Consider the following 26477-nt stretch of genomic DNA (forward strand, 5'->3'; position numbering starts at 1 on the left):
GAAATGAAGACACGGACCACGAAGGCTGCAGTAAGGGAGATTTTAATTCAAACCTCTCAGGTGACGCGTTTCGAGCAACTAGTGCTCTTGTTCACACACCGCGCACCTGGTCAGCAAACACATTTATACACATTTATTTTTTTGGTTACGTGATGCTCCACCTACTCAGTGAGTCACATGGTGTATAGACATAAAAAACAAACTATACTTGTTTTAAATAAGTGCACACCGACATGAAATAAAACAGTGAGAATATATATATATACCCAACAAATATATATATATATATATATATATATATATAGCAGCTCCAACAAATTAAAGCAGGAGACGGCACTCGGTCGAGATGTAATTCATTCAATTTTATTACAGCAAAGGCAGAAGTCCATGCAAAGTTACATGCATCATAGTCATAGAAAGTGGTGTACTAGAGTAAAACAGTCAGTCATGTTAGAACATGTTTACAATGCATGTTTGTAAAAAAAATAAGGTAAATACACTTGGAAAGGTTGTACAGTACAATTCAGCCCCATTGGGCATAGGTCAGAATATATGAATCGGGGACACCTTGTCCTACATATTTGCCTGGCAAAATGTAAAAAGGACTTGTAAACTTAGAACCAAAGTTACAAACAGAGATTATAGTTGAGATCCAGCCCCAGTATGGAAAGTCATCCATGCATATGCAAAGGACATTCAGTCCTAAAAATTGCCACACAACTGTGATAAAGATTTTATATAACAAAAATAAATTTTGGCCATAGTTGTAGGTTAGTTGATTTAAGGTCACATGTGCACAACACTGTCACGTGTGGGCCAAAAAGAAATGTAATAACAACAAAATAATAAAGTAAATGTAAAAAATGAATTTTAAAAATGAGGAATTAGATATCTTAGCTCTTTAGCTGTTATTTTACAGTAATCCATCTGGATAAGCTACAACAAAGATAAGAAGAAATAGATTATTAGAATACTTGTCCTGGGCCCCATACTATTGCAGATTACATTTTTCTGGTATGCCCCTCCCCGCTGCCTTCGGTCCTCTTCATCTTTTTTGGTGAAAGTACCCCTGACTAGAAGAGCTAAGTTGGGGGTCAAGCTTTTAGTGTTGCTGCTGCAAGACTTTGTAACAAACTACCTCTGGAGATAAACAATCTCTTGCCCTTCCGTACATGAATAAAAACTTGGCTCTTTCCAAAAATCTGACCTCTAGCTGTTCAGATCACAGTTGTCTATTACTGTCTTTTCAGATTAAAGTTGTCTATTACTGTTTCTTCACTCTTTTAGCGCCAGGATACCCGATGGGTTGCAGTGCGCTTTACAAATCTTGTTTACATTACATAACTTTACATTACATTACAATATGTCAATTCGGAGGGGTCCCTGTTGTGGTGTTCCAAGAAGTTTCAAGCTACTGGGTATATTGTGTCGGCATTCTTAATAGAACCTGATATTATGAAGCAAAATGTTAGTATTCTCTCTTGAACATATATTTGTTTCGAGTAAAATGCAAAAAATAGCTGGAAATAAAAATTATAAATGCTGCGGTTAATGGGGTTAAGAGTAAAATATACAACACAAATATCTAGCATGACTAGAGAGAACACCATTCCAAAGTAAATATCACAATAATCTTTTTGGCAGAAGTACAGCATGGAGTGTATAAATTTGCCACCTTGTTTTGAGCTGCTTATGACACTCCCAGACTCCTGCCCTCATTCGTCAGCAATGGCACCGAAGCTTGTCTGCGGACTGGTACTGGCCCTTACGGCAGGGCTTATCTGTGTTGAGACAGTTACTGATAAAGATACTGGTATGTATACTCATAAATGAAATTAATATATGTATGTATATGTCAGAAATTGACACAATCTATGGGTCCCGGCCTAACGGATGTGCTGTTATGAAACAGTAATACTTCATATTGTCTAATTTCACCTGTATGTGATAACCCAGTGCAAACATATTTAAAAATCATGGGGCCAAGTCACAAATGTACTTGTAGCTTTCTTTATGTGATTTCAACAGAGTTTGCGGTTATTAACAAATTCCCAGGTGCACTCATGAACATCTTTGCATGCCTAAAATATTTTGCCATTCCACACTCCAGTAGTATAATATTCAATTTAAAAAATAGATAAATAAATAAATAGGAAAAATAGGAATGGGTGACAATGTTTTCATCTGTATATTATTTTGCCCTCATGGTCAATTTACAAAAGTAACATAGTGTTTCATCCCTATAAGACTTTTGATTGCAGGAATATATCATGTTTTTCGTGGTCCTAAAAGAACCAATATAAAGAGCCAACAACTGAGCTGCAGCTTATAACAACAGTTCATTGCGTACTGACAATTTAGTAATTCAGGTGGTAAAATCTAATGCATGAAAAATGGGATGAAGAGAACCTATGCCTTTATTTAATGTGCCCTTGATACTGAGTTTAGGAATAGTGGTTATATGTACAACTCATATTATCATTTGGCTCAGTTGGCATTACACAAAATGTGTTCTTCCTTGTATTCTGGGTAACATTTAGAAAACAAGAATGGAGAGAAAGTCAATTGCTGCTAACACATGTTCTACTCTTTCTTATTCCCAGACTTTCCCTGATTAAAATGGTACCAGAATTGTATGGCTAAAAATATCACCTGCGACACAATAGGCCCCAAAATGTAAAATGGATAAATGTAATTTTCATCATAAATGGTGACTCATATTGATGATGTGGGCAGTTGTTTTATTTGGGCTTGGGCTCAACCACATCCGGCTGAGATCCACAAAGCATCTAGAATCAAGCCTTTACACACTTCTCCCGATAACAACAGTACCCCAATAGTGAGGCAGGGCCACCCGGGACCATGCAAACCTGGGACCATGCAAAGAATATATTGACATCACATGGTCACAATGAGATCCATGCAAGTCACTCCATCCAGGGTTGTCTGGGTCTCTAGGTATAAGAAATGCCCAGGGTTTGTAGGGTTCCCTGGTTGCTGTCTGACCTAAAATCTTGAATCGAGTGTCCATTCAGTATGGAAAGTGAGAGGAAATTGGGCTTCATCCCCTATATTAAAAGAATACAAATTTCCTTTTGGTTTACATGGGGATAGGGATGTTCTTGGGTCACAGTTGGGCAAAAAGACGGTTAAGGCTTAGAGGTTGAGGTGGATACCTGATATTCAGTCGGCCGGCTTTCTGATGCCCAGGGTTGGCAGTTTGGGAGTACATGCCCCCAATCTGCCCCTTGAAGAACATAGAGAACTATTATGGGAAGAGGGCATTACCTGATCCCTGGACGGCCACCACTGCCACTTGTTACTTTTTGAAAATGTTATCCTTGGCTTTTTGGCCCAGCTAGGTAACGATTGGGGTGAATGGCACCAATCTGCAATTAGATGGTCAGAAAGTTTGTTGGAGATGTTTTGAGACAGAGGCAAGCCCAATGCCAGGGTGAGCTGCTCTCTCATCCCTGTTTTTGTTTTTTAATCCCTGTCTTTTAGTGGAGTTTCTGCAATCCTGCCTTTCTGTCATTCCACTTGCATGGGAAATTCCACTAATCGCCCCTGCAGGGAGTCAGGGAGATTGCTACTTTTTTGAGGTAGTACTTGCCCATGCCTGGAGTACCTCACAAACTACTTGCTATCTAGTGCATGGATCCCTGCTAGAGGATCACTCAAGCAGTTCTCAAGCAGGGATCTCCTAGTGATAGGTTCCACTGAATAGGGACATAGTCTCCCTTTTATATCACTGCTTGGGGGCAGCGATTTACACCCAAATACCCATAAAAGTAAAACCATTTGGTGACTTGTAATTTCAATCACGTTTATTCACTGTGATATCAGTGCATTGTGCGTCAAACTGATTGAAAAAAATAATGTTGAGCTATAAGGGAAGTTCGCTTGCATTCCAGTATTATTTTTTTAAGAGAAAAACTTTCTGGTGCACTCACCTGAAGGATTTTCTTAACAGTACGGTGGACATACTATTCATGCTCACCGCACTACAAAGGTTATGAGTCTGACCTGAAATATTGTCCACTGCATCAAAGGGTTAATTAACTTTGTATTTATTCATATTCAGATTACTGTACGTGTGCTAAATGAAGTGGGTAAAAACTTTATTGGTTGAAAGGTCACATAACTCTCTGGAGCATGAGACAATATTATCCATAACATAATATTAAGATATATTGGTGGGCATGGGTCATCACTGAACTAATTCAGCCTCGTTGGGGCTTCAAATCTAGATGGCAGATTTGAATGAGGAATGGAGCATAAATTAATTGTGCATATTTCTCAACATCGACAACTTTTCTGCTGTTAGACAAAAAGAGTATTGCAAAACGAAATAGAGCTAAATAAAACATAATCACAATATATCAAATATGCCTGAATGTGAACATGATGCAAATAAGTACCACGCAGGCAATTAAGGTAATGTTCACTTCAACTATTCTAAAAACCCTACCCAATTTTCTGCCCAAGATAAAAGCCATTTTCACCTTTGGGCCAAGTCCCAAAGCATTCTTATAAAATACATTTATATGTAAATATCAGTGTTTTGAGATTGTTAATAACATGTTCATTGATGAGGATGACTTGTGTTTGTATAGCATTCATATGACTCTGTTTATTTGCTGCTATTTATTTGTGTCAGATGCAGATGGATGAGTGGATATCAACAGCAAGTTTGGATCTCATCTTCTTGGGAATATTCTCATTACAAGATTGCGTATGTTTACGCGTGTCTTTAAATGTGTTGTTGCTAACATGTCTGTTTGCACTGAACGCAAAATTTCTGTGTGTTTTTGAGTCCAATTAACTGTTTTGAAATCAGGTTTGATTAATTCGTAGAGCGGTTTAACCTTTTCTACGTAAATTTTGAATGTGTGTTCTTCCAAAATATAGGAAACCTTGAATTGACTGTACGTTTTTCAGCGTTTTTGGAGGTTGGAGCAGCGCACTTTTCTAAAAAGTTGGCTGCCAGGCTTTTGCCTTCACTTGATAACTCATATCCTAGAAAAAGGACGTTGAGGTGGGCAATTCTTGATTTCTTAACCCTTTCGATGCTGATGACGAGCTCAGCTCGTCATCACCCACGGGTGTCGTGTGCTGATGACGAGCTGAGCTCGTCATGGTGCCAGCAAAATGGCAAAATCCAGCACAGCGCAAAAATCCCCACAGCAGCCATGTGGTTAAAATTGAATTTATACCCTTCGGAGGCGAAACCAAGTATAATGGTATTCACTCTGTTCAAGTGCCTGTCCAAGTCATTGTCTGTTAGATAGATTTCATTGACATAAGATAATGCCTCTTCATCATACATTTGTAGTAACTCTGTTACTCTGGCTGAAAATAACCCTGGACTATTCTTGAAACCCATCGGGGAGACGACCGAAGTGACCATGTGTTCCCATGATTGAGAAAGCAGTAAAGTAACAGCTTTTAGGTGCAAAGTTTTGACAGAAGACACCGTTAGAAATATCTAATGTAGTTTTATATTTTTTACGTACAATGTTAATCATTAGTGCTGCACTATGCCTTTTGAACTGCAAAGGTTGTGCAACAAGAGTTTAAATGTCTGTAGTCTAAAAATAGACAACATGTATTGTCTGGTTTGGAGACAGGAAACAAAGGATTGTTCATTGACGAGGTGCATGTTTCAATCACCCCTTGGTATTCAAGTTGATGTGTTTTTTAGCTTCTTGCTTACCTGGTTACAGCCTCTATGCAGTTAGTTGAGTTTTTAACTGGATTTTATGGTGAAGGGAATCCTCATCCCATCCTACATGATTTTTATATAATTCTGGAGCTTGGGCTACAGCCCATTTTCTGGCATAGGTGTATTTTAAATGAATTGGAATACGATTGGAGAAGGCTGGCATAATGATGTCTTCACCATGTGGGCACACCCTGACACATTTTGGTGGCCAGTCTTTTTCAGCTAGAAGAATGTCATAACCCTTAGAGAGCTTTTCCCAAAAGAGTGCTCCTATTTTCCTAGTTATGTCCCCCTCCATCTGGAGCGATACTTCATATAACTTATGGGGTACAATAAACCTGGTATTGGCAATTTCAACTTGGATGTACTCATTCAAGTCCACTGTCTCCAGATGATGCTTCAAGATCTTGCGAGCTATGGTGACTTCTGCTGCGCTGTCCAGCATTGTCTGGCCCCACTCCCTGTACTTGAGATGTGTCCTCAAGATCCTCGGCATGTCTGATTTTTAGACCTGCTTCCTTCTTTTTGGTGAATCGGGTTTTCTTATTTTTTGGAACGTGTTGATCGTCTTTGGACTTCACACGTTCTTCCTTGTGTTCTGACCGTCCTCTTCTTTCCGATTTCTGTGAGGAAGTCTGAAAGGTACAAGAGGAACGTGTACCAGTATCTTGATATCGATCAGGTTTTTTCAAATTATCCCTGTTCCTGAGGTTATACCTCTTTTCAGAGGGCTCCTTTTGAGGAGACCTTCCTCAGGACTGAGATTGCTTCTCTTTAGAAGTTTGTTTAGTATTCCACCACTGCTTTTTGGGAGCAGTGAGAGTGTTTTTAATGAAGACCTTTTCAGGACTTTCTGTTAGTTGGGGCTTTCCCACCCAAACTATCTCTACTTAGTTCTTCATAGGATTTTTCAATTATTCTGGCCAGTTCAAATGGTTGCTCAGTTACATCAAATTCTCTTAATTTTTGGCGGATCGCCACGGATGCTGCATCACCTTTAATATTAGCTAATGTTATAGCTGAGACCTGTTTGAAATCTGTAGGTAATTTCATACCCAGATTCAAAGCAGGCTCTGCCCCGTATTCATTTTGAATCTGTTTCAGGACATCTGGTATTACCGCCATTGACGGAACACCATGTGTTTTTGTGTAGATTGCAGCAAAGACTGTACCCCAAGTGTTGCAGTCCTCCAGGTGTGGTGCGATCCCCATTGGTAAACAGATTGTTAAAATTCTGTGTTTTTAGCTATCCAGAATGGAATTTGTCCCCTTTTTGCAGGCAATTTACCAAAGACTGATTGTATAGTCTATGGTGTGATTTTATTTGTTTTAACCTGGTGAGGGGTTTGTTGTTGAATCCTTATAGGAGGTTGGACTGTTAGCGTCCGCATGACATATTGAACCAATTGTCTATGTATTTTAATTAGTTGTTTTAGTTGCACTAATAATTCCTCACCTGTCATTTCTTCAATGACAGAGTGTGGTGTAAAGCTGGCTAGTACCGGCCATGTTGCTCCTGGTCTACCTAGTGGACCGAGCCTGGTAATGTGATTTTGATGTTATAGGGCGCTTTTAAACCAAAGGGATATTAGTGATTTCTGGGATTGTCAACAGACCCCAAAATAATGTACTTAGTAAGGTGGTCTGCATCATAGGTGTAAACTACGTTTTCACACAGCTGCATGTCAGGCTGTGAGGTCATTTGTCCAGGACAGTTCTTTCTTCTGGAATTCTTATCTATGCCCCCAAGGGAACGAGACACAGTTTATATGATAGGAACTACTGTGTTGAAAGCTGCAGTTGTGTTGCTGTGCTGTGTCCAAAACGTTAGGAGCTGTTGCTGATCATGCAGAGGAAACAGTACACTATGTTATGTATTCTAGATGACCTTGTACAAAATCCTAATAGGAGTTACTGAATACTAAGCAACATGTACAGCGTATTTTTTAAAAATATTGTCACAAAAATAAATGTGTTATGTGCGGCTGTATAAAGCAGAAGCATCCAAAAATATCTAATACGCAAAACTAAGGAAGAACAATAGTGCCGAAGGGAAATCACTACCCCCTCCCACTATGGTCAGGAAAGTAACATAGCCACCAACAAAAAAAAAAAACGAGCCAAAAAAATTCAATGTTTGTCATAAGCATAATATGCAAAATGATAGGCATAATCAAAATTGACCAGTAAAATTTTGAAAAGGGAGCCAAATTAGGTTCAGCAGGAAGCACCCAAGATGTCTTCCACAAGATCAATGTTTAGTGAATAGAGAAATGGGTTTAGTCTTCTCAGGCGATGATTCTGCAGTAGTCCAATTCAAAAGCTCCAAAGGACAGACATAATCCTCGTTATCAGCAGATTCTGAGAAAGTAGTATGTTGTCCTGCTTTCATGTTATTAGAGCCAGGGCTCAGAAATCCTGGTGCTGAAGCAACCATCTCCCCAGTAGGGAGCAGCTCATACCATGCATCTTGAAGCAGCTGTAAGTTCATGGAACCACTCTGAAAATGGGTCGTTATTGGATTTATCAACAGGTTTGTGTCCCTAGGAACAGGTATTTACTGTGCAGGGCAAATATCTAGTACCCACTCAATGGGACACCATAGGCAATGAAGCACAGGTTGTGTGTTGGTAAACCAGGGAGTTGGGATGACAATAACCAGTCAGTGTTCAGTTCCTGGAGTAAAGGTACTCCAATGAATCATAGCATGCGCTCATAAACAGCTGGAGCAGTAGTAGTTCCATTATTAGTGGACTTCGAAATGGAAAATCCATTGTGGAGTTGCAAAAATAGAACCAAAATTCTGCAAATTCTGCAAATGAGGAATAACATCAATGGTATGGAAAACAGAATGTATATAGGCCAGTATCACTCCAAAGATTTTCTGGAAGAGACTGACTAATCTAGTCCCTGTTGTTTTAAAAAAGTGTGCTTTACCAGCTGAATTGGAACCATTAAAGATGCGATGTACAAGCTTGTCGATATAAAGTGGAAGATTTGTGCTAGACCTTGACTGTCTCCTTGCAACCTACAGTTCAAGGGTTTCTCAAGCAGATGCTCATGCAACGTCTTTTTGAAACAATAAGTCATTGAGTCAACTTAGCTTGTTAAAATCTGCCTTCAAAATGTGTATTTATGGCCATAACGAACTATCAAAAAATTAATGTGTTGGGGGGAAAGCACAATATTACAGCAAGTCACTATCCGGGTAACAGAAAGGACATGTGGGATTCTGACCTTCATTCCAAAACAACTTGGTCGCTTATCATCAAATAACTTTCTTTGTAAAGGACAGTAATGAGTGGGTACAATTGAAAAGGCTGGTATTCCATTTAGAAAACACTGCCAAATTTGCTACTGAAGTATTACATGCTCTGTGAATGATAACGTGTTTACAAACAAGTGAATGGCCACCAGAGGAGTTGCATTTATTTGCATTAAGGAATACCTATTTGTCCACCTGTTCACAACGGTAAACGAAAGGAAGTGACCAAAACTCATGAATAATGCTCCCTTCCAGGACTTCTTATCTACTTAACGGTAAATGTTTCATACAGTATGTAAATTGGAATGTCAAAATGGGCAAAGATATTACGCCATGAATTAACCATACCATGGAAGGTGTCTCAGCTATCTTGCATGGGAGTTGTTCTAACCTCTCAAAATGCAACATTGTGTAAGTGGCATATTTTTTGGCCATGAGTTACTATTTACGTGCCAGGTTTAAAGTCAAGAATAGTTAACAAGTTTAGGTAACGCCATGGCATGCGGTCATTTATGCAGACCTGAAGTGTTCAAATAAACTGCGTAATAGATCTAAGCTGACTTTGCTCATGGTTTAATAAAGACATGCATTTTGCATACTATCGATAACAGACAACACAATGTTATTCAAGCTGTAAATGTGAGAAGACAACGTATTAATACAATTATCCACAACCGCATGTACTTTATCCAAATTGTCTTGATCAATTTGCCTTAAATTAGCAGCTCCCAATTCTGACAATTTCCAAATTTCGTTGTAAGTGGCGTAAATGAATCTTTTCGAATGCTTGGATTTAGCACCAAACAAAAATCAGATAGGTCTATTTCTTCTGAAAGGAGGGAGATATGTTGTTTTACTTCAGACAGTGTGGAAATGTTCCAACCATTGTGGGTACAATTTCCCTACCAAAAGGTGCTGACTATCCCTGAGTGTTTAGAATGGGAATAACGTGGGTCAGGTCTGCTTGACTTTCAACCCCTGTGTGGAATCTAAAAAATGAGCATAACAGCCATATGAGTCCACTAAATACAATAACCACCCATTTGGTCCTGAAAATGTGGAGTTAAGTGTACTTTTCTGCACCATACTAGTGAGCTGCTTTTCAATATAACTTGTTAAATGTTGCCAATTGTTAAATAAGGCAATCGAAGAAATATTTGGTGAATTCGTATCTTTAATTTTAGCAAATCCTAGACAAGAAGTAAGTTGGACTGTGTGATTTGGAAACATCATTTGTGTTGGTATTAAGCAGACTCTTAATAAGGTGTCCATGCTCTGATCCTGCCAATGTTTGGTTCCCCAAATTGATTTCATTTCAATGGCATTTTTCCAATACTCATAGATTTTCAAGACTAATTGTTTGACAAACAAATCAATATATATAAGCTTGGTTTGAGTGAACATATATTTTTTTGCTGGTGTAGGGATACGTTTAAATGAAAGAATGTTTGGATCTAATGAATCATGTCTCAAGAAAATGGAATGTATCCCTATATGAGCTTACCTCTCATGTGGAGGAGTTGGACAATGTTTCCATTGTGTGAAATGAAAAATTGTGCATTGAACACCAGCTCTATGTAAATAATGATGGCCCATAATACTGATAACAAAATATGTCACCATTATTAGCAGAATTTAGATACCGGTCTTTATTTTCAAAAGCAATATAATATTCCAGCTCCTAAAGCATAGAGGTTACAGTGTCAGCATCCCAGTCATAAGAATATAACCCAGGCCCAATGACATCACCCATAAACATATGAAGTATTTCTGAAGGGCTGAAGATAACATAGGAGACCTTATCCATTACTGGAACAGCTGAAATGTTAACAAGGGACAGGACTCTTTCAGTTTATGTGAAGATAAGTTAGACGTTAACACTTCATCGCCAAGTTCTGTGGCAGAACACTCTGGAAGGTAATGACAATTTGTTAGCTAGAAGAAAACAATCTCAAATCCAATCCCAAGAAATAGAAAAAATGAGGAAAGTATTATCATACATATATCTAAGGAGGGATCAGATAAGTGTGTTTCAGCGGAAAAGAAAACACAGCCCTTTGTAGGTAGAGTGTCTAGAATAGTGGGATTGTCAAAAGAGTCAGATAAAAAATGTATCTGTTCCCACATAATAACATGAAGCAGTTTAAATACCATCATCTGTAGTAGACGTGGTAGTAAGTACAATGCTCACTCACATCGTATGGCTGCCATTTATAGTGGCATGAGGAATGAACTGAAGTTTATTCTCTGCCCCCACCTCACCACATGCTGGGGAAAAATAGATTTGATTATGCTCACAAGCTGTAGAGAAATGGCCTGTTTGGTAACAATAGGAGTTAGGTAAGTACCAAGGACTCCTCAAGGCCTTCTGTTTGGAATAAGTCACATGATGCAACTTGATGTGTTCAATAAAGACAAAATGATTGTCTTTAGAGTCAGCAAGCAATGGTAATATTACGGCTCTTGTACCTTGAATGCCAAGGATTTGCACTGATGTGGCGCATGATGGGTCAAATTCCCTTACACCACAAGCTTTTCTTGAATGAGATTCCCGATTAATGCAATCCAGCCAGAAGGTACCGGCTGCTCCTTGATTCCAGTAGAGGCATACAACTTCAATTGTTCATTAAATCAGTGAGGCAAAACATGTGAAAATCATGTAAGACAGCACAACAATCATTTACGTCAATGACCATGGCTTCCGCCAACATGTCTGGAATGTACATTTTGGTGCAAAAAATGACCCTGTATTGTGTAGGTACATTATTAAGTGTTCTTTTTATCCCACATAGGTGATTGATTCAGCTACGCCCTGTACCTAACACTCTAGCTGTTAAGGCTTGCTTTAAGTCACAGTTCATCTTCTCCACTACCAAATTTTTTTCAGGATCATAGGGGGAGGAGTAATACACCTCTCCAATCAGGGAAGCCACAGTATCCCTGTAAGCCTTAGAGGCTAAAGCAGGCCATGACCCGAGTGTAATGTAGTGCATACATGTGTTCAGATACAGACTAGCAAATCTTTAACAAAAGTGCGAGCGTCAGCCGAATGCTGTGGCCACACCCAGAGGAACTCAAAAAAGAATCAACCGCCAGTAGGATAAATCTAAATGCTACGCAGAGGCGTAGCTTGGCTCAAGCTGATATGGGTGCAACTTGGAATCAAATGAAATAAAATTAAAAGATCATTTATATAGCGCAATGGCTACCCTGAGGCGTCCCAGCCTAGAGCAGCTCCCGCAAGCCAGACACTCTAGACCCACCATGCCACACAGAATCTGGCCCAATTGACATCGTATTGCCATGGATTAAACCCTCAGGGCATTCACTGGCCTCCACGAGTGTTTGGTCCAAAGAAATTGCCTGTGGAGACTTGACTAGAGCAGAGGCCAAACCAGCCATTAGCATAGCAGCGGTGACGTGCTGAGCTGACAGCAAAGCAATGAGGCTAGAGGAAAACTGGAGAGTGGTGATGGTGGTGAGGTGATTTATTTTCCCCTGTGATGACTAGAGAGTTGTGCGTTGGTGCTCAGAGACTGGTGAACTTGGCAGGCGGGGTGTGGCCGCCCTGAATAGTGCCTCTGCCAGGCCTTCCTGCATCACAGGACGGAACTAGTGTGCAAGAGTGAGGAGGCCCTGTCAATGACCGGCCGAGGGGGACAGGTTGGCACCTGCTGCGGGGGGGCCACCCAGCAAGTAGAACACAGAGGTGTGCTCGGGCCCCTTCGACAGATTGTCACACCTGTTGCTGCTTCAGGGGATCATGATGAAACCTAAGGGACAATTACAGCCACAATTGAACAAACCGAACAAGTATGCAGTTTCCAGGCAGTCTGTGGAGGGTGCTGGGCCCGCTGGGGAATAACTAGAGCTCACTGGGCCCTCTTTGGGGGCCATTATGGCAGCTATTCAGAACATCAAGACCTCATTGGAACCCAAAATAGACACAGTCACATTAGATGTCAGCCTTCTGCAGGCAGACCTTCAGAAAATGTCCAGAAAAGTAACGGCTGCTGAGTTCAATATCCACCCCTTCACAGCCTAATGAAACAGCTGGAGATTTTGGCCACTAAAATCAAGGATAAGGAGGGCAGAGCCAGAGGAAACAACATCTGAGTAGTTGGGGTTGTGGAGTGTTTGGAGAGACCTAGTACTGACCCCTTTGTGGAAGACCTAATAGTTAACTTTCTTCACCCTAAGAGCTTCTCAAAAATCTTCTCGCCTGAATCGGCGCACAGGGTGCGAATCCCGCTGCGAAGGCTGGTGGCGCCCCCACATACTGTTATTGCCAGCATTTTCAAATACTGAGACAGGGACGCTATACTCTAGGCAGCTCGCTCAATTGTGAACTTGAAAGATGAAAACGCGAATATGTGCTTATTTCTGGATTTTACATTGCAAGTACAGCGCTAGCATCGCAGTTTTGAGGAAGTAAAGTGGACACTTTGCGCCAAAGAATTGAAGTACACATTGCTGTTCCGGTCAAGCTGTGTGTCATGGTAGAGGGAAAATCTTGGTTCTTTACTTCGCCAGCAGAAGCGTGGGACTGCCTGGAAGGCTGACATACCTAGGCGAGGCGGTAGCCTTGAGGGAATTGAAGCAGGCACCCCTCGGGCCAACTAGGCACAGATCCCCCAGCATTCAGAAATAGCCAGCAGACCAATGGCGCAGTAGAAGAGGTTTCATGAGAGACACTGCTGATGCAGGATGAGCATCCAATTGCATTACATTAATGGCTGTCCCAGGGGCTAATGTCCAGACAGGCTGTGGGATTCCACTACTGGGGACCATTATTCAGACTTTGATCTTTTATTATCTAATGAGCCTGCACCAAGGGCAAAAGGTACTGCTATCCTCTCTTGCTTGGTGAGGGTGAACTTGGTGAAGCTGAATGAAAAATGTTCACCCTTGTGCACTTGGGCTGGCATGCGGGTGCATGAGGGACTGTGCACTTGATCAATCTATGGGTAATACATGGGAAAAGATAGCACAATCAGTCTCACAAGGGTATCTGAGGGCATGAGTAGTTGATAACGTAGTGGTAGAGTAGCCAAGCCTTAAAATGTTCATTGTTCATTTTAGGGCAACAGGCACTTTGTAAATTGAGGTGGTGGGCAATCCTAAACCCACGGGCCAGGGTAGCAGGGAGGTGGAAGTTAATGGGAATGTTATGCTCTTGTTTTACATTCTAGGTTTTGCACAGTGCATCAAGTATAATTGTTGTTGCATGGCGAGACAAAGGTGGATAGGTGGGGCAGTCATGGGAGAGGGGTGGTGAGCTCAGTTCAGGCCCGATTTTATCACATTACATAGGTAACAGGCTCACACTGACCAAAAATTCCAGTCCAGGAACGTGGACAGTCTGAGTTCTAAGGTTAAAAGCACCCTAGTACTGCAATATGTCTGACAACATGCCCCAGGCCTAGTTCTCTAACAGGAGACCCACTTAAAAGGCCATCACTGCAAGGCCAGGACAGATGCACATGCAGGCTTCAACATCGGGTCCAGGGATACAGACATCCTCCTAAAATCCTCTGCACCATACACACCTGGTTGGACTTGGAACGGCTCACTGAGCAAATTTGTCAAACAGTCATCCTGTGCTCTGTATACACACCGCCCAAACTACAGGGGGACACTGTCTCCACTAGGTGCTTCTCTTTCGGAAATGCCATTGGGCACCTTGATAATGGATGGCAGCTTGAACAATGTGATGGCATTAGAGTGAGACAGTTGGCCAGAAAGGGAAGATACGAGGTGCAGGAGCTAGCTCCAATCCTTTATGAGCACCATAAGACTGGTGGGCCTTTGGTGGGCACACCACCTAAGTGTTCACCCATCTATGGACCAGACACAGTAGCCTTAACCAACTGCAGTACAATTTTACAAATCACAAAAGCGTGAGCTGCTTGAATAATACATTGCATCTGATACGCTGCATTTCCGACCATGCCCCGGTGATGATCTCCTTGACGGGTTCCGTCAGAGAGACAGCACTGCCACCCAGAATAGCATCTTAGCATTTAAAGGACAATAAATTCCAAGACCAGATAAACAAGTACACAGATCAATACTTCTAAGTAAATGCGGGGTCAGTTGACTCTACATGCATTTTGTGGAAGGCTTGGACATTCTCAAGCCCTTATTGGGATGAAATGGAAATACCAGGCTGCTTGGAGAGTAGGGCAGGTGCAGTAGATTAAATCTTTGGCGCTGGAAGTAACAGAGGAGGAGGTCCCTGACACTGGACAGGTCCATCACTTCTGACTAAAACAGCGGGAACTGAAGGACCTGGCGTAAAACACTTATCAGGCACATACCTTGGCAACTCAGAGATGGTTGCATGATGTAGATAAAAAAAACACACAACCTATAACCTGGTTGTACAAGAGAGACAGAAACTGGGTCATCGAAATTCTGGCTAATAGGGGTGGGTTCATTCCATGGGGGCCGATATAGCAGAAGAGTTTCGCAAAGTACCATGACAATGTGGCCTCTCCCCAAAAGAAAAGGAGGCATTGGAGCAGGACTTGACAGTGGAAGAAAATGAGGGGGCCTCAGAGACTGCTCATAGAACTGTTCAAATGCTTTGCTAATAAGGTTGTGCCTCACATGCTCAGCATGTTTCAAACGGCAAAGATATATGGAGCTCTTCTGATCGATCAAAGGATGGGCATGACCATGGTTCTCCAAAAACAAAGGCCTGCAACTCATATAGGCCTATTTCATTGCTTCATATGGAGGCCAAGGTTCTGTTCAAGGCATTGCCCAACAGACTAATGAGTCTGCCCTGTTCCCATCATGCACTGGGACTGGAACAGACTAATTTGCATACAGCCAGGTTCTGAAACTGGGATGGTGCAGTGAGCTAAAAAACGGTGTTGGATCTAGCCCTGATCTCTTGACTGGGTGAGAGTTTTCTGCTTAATTCAGAGACTCTGTCCCTCACCACCCCTTGTTGTAAATATTTTTGTCCACCCTAAGCGTGGAAGGGTATACTCAGACATGAGTCCCTTGCTCATTGCACCATTAGGATTCAAGCAAACCGGGCCGAAGACTGCTGTAATGCCAGAAACCGGTCCCCGGGAGCTTGTTTCCTTCCCAGTGTAAGAATTGGCTTTTGTAGTTTGGTTTGCCCTGTTCCCATCATGCACTGGGACAGGAACAAACTAATTTGCATACAGCCAGGTTCTGAAACTGGGATGGTGCAGTGAGCTAAAAAACGGTGTTGGATCTAGCCCTGATCTCTTGACTGGGTGAGAGCTTTCTGCTTAATTCAGAGACTCTGTCCCTCACCACCCCTTGTTGTAAATATTTTTGTCCACCCTAAGCGTGGAAGGGTATACTCAGACATGAGTCCCTTGCTCATTGCACCATCAGGATTCAAGCAAACTGGGCCGAAGACGGCTGTAATGCCAGAAACCGGTCCCCGGGAGCTTGTTTCCTTCCCAGTGTAAGAATTGGCTTTTGTAGTTTGGTTTGCCCTGTTCCCATCATGCACTGGGACAGGAACAGACTAATTTGCATACAGCCAGGTTCTGAAACTGGGATGGTGCAGTGAGCTAAAAAACGGTGTTGGATCTAGCCCTGATCTCTTGACTGGGTGAGAGCTTTCTGCTTAATTCAGAGACTCTGTCCCTCACCACCCCTTGTTGTAAATATTTTTTGTCCACCCTAAGCGTGGAAGGGTATACTCAGACATGAGTCCCTTGCTCATTGCACCATCAGGATTCAAGCAAACCAGACCGAAGACGGCTGTAATGCCAGAAACCGGTCCCCGGGAGCTTGTTTCCTTCCCAGTGTAAGAATTGGCTTTTTTGGTTTGCCCTGTTCCCATCATGCACTGGGACAGGAACAGACTAATTTGCATACAGCCAGGTTCTGAAACTGGGATGGTGCAGTGAGCTAAAAAACGGTGTTGGATCTAGCCCTGATCTCTTGACTGGGTGAGAGTTTTCTGCTTAATTCAGAGACTCTGTCCCTCACCACCCCTTGTTGTAAATATTTTTGTCCACCCTAAGTGTGGAAGGGTATACTCAGACATGAGTCCCTTGCTCATTGCACCATCAGGATTCAAGCAAACCGGGCCAAAGACGGCTGTAATGCCAGAAACCGGTCCCCGGGAGCTTGTTTCCTTCCCAGTGTAAGAATTGGCTTTTGTAGTTTGGTTTGCCCTGTTCCCATCATGCACTGGGACAGGAACAGACTAATTTGCATACAGCCAGGTTCTGAAACTGGGATGATGCAGTGAGCTAAAAAACGGTGTTGGATCTAGCCCTGATCTCTTGACTGGGTGAGAGTTTTCTGCTTAATTCAGAGACTCTGTCCCTCACCACCCCTTGTTGTAAATATTTTTGTCTACCCTAAGCTTGGAAGGGTATACTCAGACATGAGTCCCTTGCTCATTGCACCATCAGGATTCAAGCAAACCAGGCCGAAGACGGCTGTAATGCCAGAAACCGGTCCCCGGGAGCTTGTTTCCTTCCCAGTGTAAGAATTGGCTTTTGTAGTTTGGTTTGCCCTGTTCCCATCATGCACTGGGACAGGAAAAGACTAATTTGCATACAGCCAGGTTCTGAAACTGGGATGGTGCAGTGAGCTAAAAAACGGTGTTGGATCTAGCCCTGATCTCTTGACTGGGTGAGAGTTTTCTGCTTAATTCAGAGACTCTGTCCCTCACCACCCCTTGTTGTAAATATTTTTGTCCACCCTAAGCGTGGAAGGGTATACTCAGACATGAGTCCCTTGCTCATTGCACCATCAGGATTCAAGCAAACCGGGCCGAAGACGGCTGTAATGCCAGAAACCGGTCCCCGGGAGCTTGTTTCCTTCCCAGTGTAAGAATTGGCTTTTGTAGTTTGGTTTGCCCTGTTCCCATCATGCACTGGGACAGGAACAGACTAATTTGCATACAGCCAGGTTCTGAAACTGGGATGGTGCAGTGAGCTAAAAAACGGTGTTGGATCTAGCCCTGATCTCTTGACTGGGTGAGAGTTTTCTGCTTAATTCAGAGACTCTGTCCCTCACCACCCCTTGTTGTAAATATTTTTGTCCACCCTAAGCGTGGAAGGGTATACTCAGACATGAGTCCCTTGCTCATTGCACCATCAGGATTCAAGCAAACCGGGCCGAAGACGGCTGTAATGCCAGAAACCGGTCCCTGGGAGCTTGTTTCCTTCCCAGTGTAAGAATTGGCTTTTGTAGTTTGGTTTTCCCTGTTCCCATCATGCACTGGGACAGGAACAGACTAATTTGCATACAGCCAGGTTCTGAAACTGGGATGGTGCAGTGAGCTAAAAAACGGTGTTGGATCTAGCCCTGATCTCTTGACTGGGTGAGAGTTTTCTGCTTAATTCAGAGACTCTGTCCCTCACCACCCCTTGTTGTAAATATTTTTGTCCACCCTAAGCGTGGAAGGGTATACTCAGACATGAGTCCCTTGCTCATTGCACCATCAGGATTCAAGCAAACCGGGCCGAAGACGGCTGTAATGCCAGAAACCGGTCCCCGGGAGCTTGTTTCCTTCCCAGTGTAAGAATTGGCTTTTGTAGTTTGGTTTGCCCTGTTCCCATCATGCACTGGGACAGGAACAGACTAATTTGCATACAGCCAGGTTCTGAAACTGGGATGGTGCAGTGAGCTAAAAAACGGTGTTGGATCTAGCCCTGATCTCTTGACTGGGTGAGAGTTTTCTGCTTAATTCAGAGACTCTGTCCCTCACCACCCCTTGTTGTAAATATTTTTGTCCACCCTAAGCGTGGAAGGGTATACTCAGACATGAGTCCCTTGCTCATTGCACCATCAGGATTCAAGCAAACCGGGCCGAAGACGGCTGTAATGCCAGAAACCGGTCCCCGGGAGCTTGTTTCCTTCCCAGTGTAAGAATTGGCTTTTGTAGTTTGGTTTGCCCTGTTCCCATCATGCACTGGGACAGGAACAGACTAATTTGCATACAGCCAGGTTCTGAAACTGGGATGGTGCAGTGAGCTAAAAAACGGTGTTGGATCTAGCCCTGATCTCTTGACTGGGTGAGAGTTTTCTGCTTAATTCAGAGACTCTGTCCCTCACCACCCCTTGTTGTAAATATTTTTGTCCACCCTAAGCGTGGAAGGGTATACTCAGACATGAGTCCCTTGCTCATTGCACCATCAGGATTCAAGCAAACCGGGCCGAAGACGGCTGTAATGCCAGAAACCGGTCCCCGGGAGCTTGTTTCCTTCCCAGTGTAAGAATTGGCTTTTGTAGTTTGGTTTGCCCTGTTCCCATCATGCACTGGGACAGGAACAGACTAATTTGCATACAGCCAGGTTCTGAAACTGGGATGGTGCAGTGAGCTAAAAAACGGTGTTGGATCTAGCCCTGATCTCTTGACTGGGTGAGAGTTTTCTGCTTAATTCAGAGACTCTGTCCCTCACCACCCCTTGTTGTAAATATTTTTGTCCACCCTAAGCGTGGAAGGGTATACTCAGACATGAGTCCCTTGCTCATTGCACCATCAGGATTCAAGCAAACCGGGCCGAAGACGGCTGTAATGCCAGAAACCGGTCCCTGGGAGCTTGTTTCCTTCCCAGTGTAAGAATTGGCTTTTGTAGTTTGGTTTGCCCTGTTCCCATCATGCACTGGGACAGGAACAGACTAATTTGCATACAGCCAGGTTCTGAAACTGGGATGGTGCAGTGAGCTAAAAAACGGTGTTGGATCTAGCCCTGATCTCTTGACTGGGTGAGAGTTTTCTGCTTAATTCAGAGACTCTGTCCCTCACCACCCCTTGTTGTAAATATTTTTGTCCACCCTAAGCGTGGAAGGGTATACTCAGACATGAGTCCCTTGCTCATTGCACCATCAGGATTCAAGCAAACCGGGCCGAAGACGGCTGTAATGCCAGAAACCGGTCCCCGGGAGCTTGTTTCCTTCCCAGTGTAAGAATTGGCTTTTGTAGTTTGGTTTGCCCTGTTCCCATCATGCACTGGGACAGGAACAGACTAATTTGCATACAGCCAGGTTCTGAAACTGGGATGGTGCAGTGAGCTAAAAAACGGTGTTGGATCTAGCCCTGATCTCTTGACTGGGTGAGAGTTTTCTGCTTAATTCAGAGACTCTGTCCCTCACCACCCCTTGTTGTAAATATTTTTGTCCACCCTAAGCGTGGAAGGGTATACTCAGACATGAGTCCCTTGCTCATTGCACCATCAGGATTCAAGCAAGCCGGGCCGAAGACGGCTGTAATGCCAGAAACCGGTCCCCGGGAGCTTGTTTCCTTCCCAGTGTAAGAATTGGCTTTTGTAGTTTGGTTTGCCCTGTTCCCATCATGCACTGGGACAGGAACAGACTAATTTGCATACAGCCAGGTTCTGAAACTGGGATGGTGCAGTGAGCTAAAAAACGGTGTTGGATCTAGCCCTGATCTCTTGACTGGGTGAGAGTTTTCTGCTTAATTCAGAGACTCTGTCCCTCACCACCCCTTGTTGTAAATATTTTTGTCCACCCTAAGCGTGGAAGGGTATACTCAGACATGAGTCCCTTGCTCATTGCACCATCAGGATTCAAGCAAACCGGGCCGAAGACGGCTGTAATGCCAGAAACCGGTCCCTGGGAGCTTGTTTCCTTCCCAGTGTAAGAATTGGCTTTTGTAGTTTGGTTTGCCCTGTTCCCATCATGCACTGGGACAGGAACAGACTAATTTGCATACAGCCAGGTTCTGAAACTGGGATGGTGCAGTGAGCTAAAAAACGGTGTTGGATCTAGCCCTGATCTCTTGACTGGGTGAGAGTTTTCTGCTTAATTCAGAGACTCTGTCCCTCACCACCCCTTGTTGTAAATATTTTTGTCCACCCTAAGCGTGGAAGGGTATACTCAGACATGAGTCCCTTGCTCATTGCACCATCAGGATTCAAGCAAACCGGGCCGAAGACGGCTGTAATGCCAGAAACCGGTCCCCGGGAGCTTGTTTCCTTCCCAGTGTAAGAATTGGCTTTTGTAGTTTGGTTTGCCCTGTTCCCATCATGCACTGGGACAGGAACAGACTAATTTGCATACAGCCAGGTTCTGAAACTGGGATGGTGCAGTGAGCTAAAAAACGGTGTTGGATCTAGCCCTGATCTCTTGACTGGGTGAGAGTTTTCTGCTTAATTCAGAGACTCTGTCCCTCACCACCCCTTGTTGTAAATATTTTTGTCCACCCTAAGCGTGGAAGGGTATACTCAGACATGAGTCCCTTGCTCATTGCACCATCAGGATTCAAGCAAACCGGGCCGAAGACGGCTGTAATGCCAGAAACCGGTCCCCGGGAGCTTGTTTCCTTCCCAGTGTAAGAATTGGCTTTTGTAGTTTGGTTTGCCCTGTTCCCATCATGCACTGGGACAGGAACAGACTAATTTGCATACAGCCAGGTTCTGAAACTGGGATGGTGCAGTGAGCTAAAAAACGGTGTTGGATCTAGCCCTGATCTCTTGACTGGGTGAGAGTTTTCTGCTTAATTCAGAGACTCTGTCCCTCACCACCCCTTGTTGTAAATATTTTTGTCCACCCTAAGCGTGGAAGGGTATACTCAGACATGAGTCCCTTGCTCATTGCACCATCAGGATTCAAGCAAACCGGGCCGAAGACGGCTGTAATGCCAGAAACCGGTCCCCGGGAGCTTGTTTCCTTCCCAGTGTAAGAATTGGCTTTTGTAGTTTGGTTTGCCCTGTTCCCATCATGCACTGGGACAGGAACAGACTAATTTGCATACAGCCAGGTTCTGAAACTGGGATGGTGCAGTGAGCTAAAAAACGGTGTTGGATCTAGCCCTGATCTCTTGACTGGGTGAGAGTTTTCTGCTTAATTCAGAGACTCTGTCCCTCACCACCCCTTGTTGTAAATATTTTTGTCCACCCTAAGCGTGGAAGGGTATACTCAGACATGAGTCCCTTGCTCATTGCACCATCAGGATTCAAGCAAACCGGGCCGAAGACGGCTGTAATGCCAGAAACCGGTCCCCGGGAGCTTGTTTCCTTCCCAGTGTAAGAATTGGCTTTTGTAGTTTGGTTTGCCCTGTTCCCATCATGCACTGGGACAGGAACAGACTAATTTGCATACAGCCAGGTTCTGAAACTGGGATGGTGCAGTGAGCTAAAAAACGGTGTTGGATCTAGCCCTGATCTCTTGACTGGGTGAGAGTTTTCTGCTTAATTCAGAGACTCTGTCCCTCACCACCCCTTGTTGTAAATACAACAGACTAATGAGGGCCACAACCTTCATGATACTCTGTATCAACCCAGATTCAAGCAGTTTATGGGTACCCAACTATATTTGAAGCGTCTATATGGGTGATGCACACAAGGGAGACACCAGCAATGGTGGAGACCATAGTACTCTTCCTGAATGTGAGAATGGCTTTTGATTGCATAGAATGGTACTATAAGTTTCCAGCTCTACCCAGGTTGGGCTTCTGCACTAAATGCAGCTTCTGGTTCTAGCTCCTATACTGGTATACGGTGGCATGGGTATGCCTAAGCAGTGTTGTTTCTCACTTCTTACTCCCCACACGGGCACTACCCGGGGGTGTCCCTAGTTGCAGATGATCTTCGCTATTGCTCTAGTGCCACTGGATGCCTGGGAACCAACAGGATTCTCTCCTGTGGGGAATTCAGAAAGATGATGTGTCAGAGGAAAGGAGCTCCAATTACATTTTGCTATATGTCTTGTGGCCTCTTCTCTTGGATAGGATTCTGCTCATTGTCTGCCTCTTTGAGAGTTCTTCAGGCTATCATATCAACTGGGTCAAGCCCCTCATCTTTCCACTGACAGGGTTTTACCCGGTTCTTCCATCAACATGCTTGGTTCCAGTGGCACCACAGTGTTTTCGATACCTGTGTATCTTTGTGACCAGGGACATCGAGGAATTCACAAGACAGGATCTGTTTTCTCAGCTTGAGTGCCTTAGGGAGGATTGGAGGGCACTGCCAATCTCCTTGATGGGAAGGGCTGTGCTATTTAAGATGTTGACCCTCCCCTGCATGTTGTTTGCCCTCCAAAACACCCTGTATAAGGTGCTGCAGCAGTTTTTCTATTAGGTCAATAGTTAATTGTGCAAACTCCTCTGGAATGGAGGTAGCATGCAGATGTCCCTCAGGAAGCTACAGTAGGATGTTCAACAGTGGACTGGCAGTCCCTGCAATCCAGGCCTATCACTGAGCCGCCTAAATGATGGTTATTGAAGAATGAGTATTTGGAGACAAGTAGGAACTGGCCTACAGGGTTGATAGTGAGTTTCTGGGTGACCGGGGTTATCCTTCCATCCTCTATGACAAGAAGCAAATGGGCTCACTGCAAAACCACATTCAGGTGGTTACTAGGACTTGGCATGAAGCCAACAGGCATCTGTTTGGGAACATAAGTGGACTGCCACAACTCCACTGTGGGACAGTGAGCTACTTAAGGAGGTAAAGAAACTTAGGGGCGCCTGTAGATGGGGATGGATTTGAATTGACCGATTAGAGCATGTTTGGAGTGAGGGAGCACTCTTGTCCTTTGCAGACCTCCAGACTGAGGAGGACTTGGGGGCTGAAGAGCAATATAGATACTTACAACTGAGACATGCACTACGGTTCCATGAACCCAAGGAAGAACAGCTACCGGAGTGCTCGCCCTTTAAGGATCGCTTGTTACTGGACCCAATACCGATGAAGGCAGTCTCCTTAGTGTACCAGAAAATAATGAATATTTTATCTGATCAGCTCTGCTCACTACGGAAAGCTTGGGAGAGAGACATAGGACTCATAGAAGATGACAGCTGCCTGGAGGCCATCCAGAGACCCAGAGAAATAGCAATAAAGGTCCATTTCCTCTTCATACAACTACCCATACTACACAGATCCTATTACTCCAGATCCGTTCTGCACCACATGAATCGCTATGACTTATCCCTTTGTGCCAGGAGCTGTGGAGCGTTTGGCTCCTTCTTCCATATCCTTCGGGAATGCCCAGTGAACAGTACAGAAGGGAAGTCACACAGGTCACAGGTGTGGTTACGATGCTTGAGGTTCCCCTGGATGCTAGAGGCCTGATGTTGGGCATAAAAGGGGAGGAGACCTGGCACCGGTATCTTAAAATATTGATGACATTGGCACCAGGGATGACCAAACAAAATATTCCAAAAACATGGGGTCCGAGAGGTCCCTTAGTCATCCAGGACTGGAAGAACAACCTAGACTGGTGTCAACTGGCAGAGCCTGAGGTTTACCAGAGTTGGGACTGCCTCCTAAAGTACGAAAATATATGGGGTAAATGGATCCAATACAGAGAGAAATCAGGCATTATGCGGGAGGGCGGGATCCTGGTTTTTACATTCTGCTGTGCCTATGATGATGTATATGTGTCACATCTAATCATTTTATCATTGTCTGAAATTATTGCTGTGATTTGCCACTCTCCACAATGACTCATTATATGTACCTTTAATTTTGCAAACATTGTTGTATACAGAGTAACTATTCAATAAAAAGACCAATAAAAAAATAAGCTCCACCCGAATTAAGAGGACCAGAATGGTCCAAATAAATGCAGCCAAAAGGTTTGTTGGAAATCAAAAGGTGTGTCTGCGGTGGGTTGCCATGGTAGACGAGTTTTATCGTCTGCTACCCAGCTGGGCTCCTTAGCTGCAACGTTTTCCCCCTCCTGGTCTCAGGTATTTATTTGCATTTGCAATGTTGGCCATTTGGCTAGACCTGAGTTGTCAAAGCCCATTGCATTCTGGTCTTTGTAGTGCTCTAACTGTGAGTTGTATTCCATCTTTCCCCTGTCTTCTGTGTTATGTTTTGTCCCTTTAGTTGGATGAAGTCTGCCATTTCCTGCTTAATTCGGTTTAGCAAGATTCCTATTCTAGCATTTACATTTCAGCTTATGTAGAAACATTCAGTGTACCATCATTGGCAATGGTATGTCATGTCCTAAGGGAAGCATAGATAATCCTTTCAATGAATGCTAGTTCTTGGAGTATTCAATTTTTCAGCCAATTTGTACATTTTGTATAATCCTTTTGATAAACCTCACAATTAGTGTAGGCCATACATTGTGTTTAATCTTGTAGTTGTAGTATGAAAATGTAAAATTACTTATGCTTGTTTTTGTTGAAGGACTGCCTCTAAATCTCCTCCTTTTGAATTGGACTGGACAGCCATTAGAATTGTCCTTTTGAACTCTGTTTCATTGTGTGCCATTGATAGGAAGAGACTGACAACTGGTGCTAAAGTTGCCTTTATTTGTATCTGTGATTTGTGCTGGACAATATTAATCTCCTGACTAGTTTTTTCCAATATATTTTTCTGGCAGGGACATTATAATTCGATATACATTATTGTTTGTTCTGTAATTAGAAAAAGTAGTGTGCGTCCATTTGAGATTACCCATCTGAAATCTGTGCCCTCTACAGTTTAGCTGCTTGGCATGCATGTTGCACACTTTTGATGTCCTTTCAATAGATGTTTTTGAAAACAACAGTGGTCCCATGCAGCAGAGGATAAAACAAGTAAATAAATACAGACACAATGGATTCCGTATTGCGGTGACTTATCCGGCCGGACAGTGGTCAGCATGTATTTTCCATAACTCCTCCTGGGCAGCCCAACCCAGCTCGCATCGACGAGGAGTAGACGATACTGACTGAACCGGTACTCCCTGGTGTCAAGAACATATCGGATTCTCGAATCGTGCATAACGGTCCCCACTTGGGTGACCCCTGTTAATTAACCCATTCACCCGGAACCAAGCCATGGCCATTACATGGTTTTGAGAGGCTTGTTATTATCAGGCATTTATGAAATGTCCTGATGATGATCCCTGTGATTTAAATACGGGATCGAAACGCCGTCGACCATATTCATGTGCCATATACTGTTTGTATACTTTGTGCAAGGTTTATGTAATGGCGCATCTGATACTATCTGTTCACACTGTGATTTAAAAGAACATCTTAGCTTTGTGCCTAGAAGCCCTTTCTGTTCACTTTGAGTGTACTAAAGTGTCTATGTGTATTCGAGGTACAGGCTTGTGCCCCACACCGTGATACATTTGAAGGATATTCTTTCAAATATTTTGTTATGGAAAATACATGCTGACCACTGTCCGGCTGGACAAGTGTAATGACCGGGTTCTAGACCAGATGGGATCAGCTCCTGAGAGCCCCTCCAACCCAGCCGGAAAGTAACCACCTCCCTCCTCAGAACCATCTATCCAGGCACCTGGGTACCTACCTGAGGGTGGGGAACTCACAATATACAAGCTCATATCATCAGAAACACCACTAAATCTATAGGGATACTAAGTACACTCACTGATTACTAAGGACATCCATGCCCTACACCACACTCATACCTCATAGTCTCGCGACCACATGGGTCCAGACTAATCTACCCTGGGGCAGTTCTGATTATCTACCATTACACACTGATCACCATCAGTGCTCACTCAACACGCAATCTGGCGTGCCTACACACGGGCCTGCAGTCC

General features: G+C 43.5%; 1 protein-coding gene across 2 annotated transcripts in view; it reads left to right on the forward strand.

Moving 5' to 3' along the window:
• The first annotated feature begins 1708 nt into the window (after positions 1-1708).
• The window catches only part of LOC147698867 (uncharacterized), an 81284-nt gene continuing 56515 nt past the window's right edge, over positions 1709-26477 (forward strand). For both annotated transcript variants that reach the window (XM_086935481.1, XM_086935482.1), the window contains exon 1: positions 1709-1813. In XM_086935481.1, the coding sequence (XP_086791607.1) occupies positions 1729-1813 (85 nt within the window). In that variant the 5' untranslated portion in view covers positions 1709-1728. The remainder of the gene's footprint in view (positions 1814-26477) is intronic.

The sequence above is a fragment of the Lissotriton vulgaris genome, chromosome 8 (assembly GCF_964263255.1).
Source record: "Lissotriton vulgaris chromosome 8, aLisVul1.2, whole genome shotgun sequence".
Lineage (NCBI taxonomy): Eukaryota > Metazoa > Chordata > Amphibia > Caudata > Salamandridae > Lissotriton > Lissotriton vulgaris.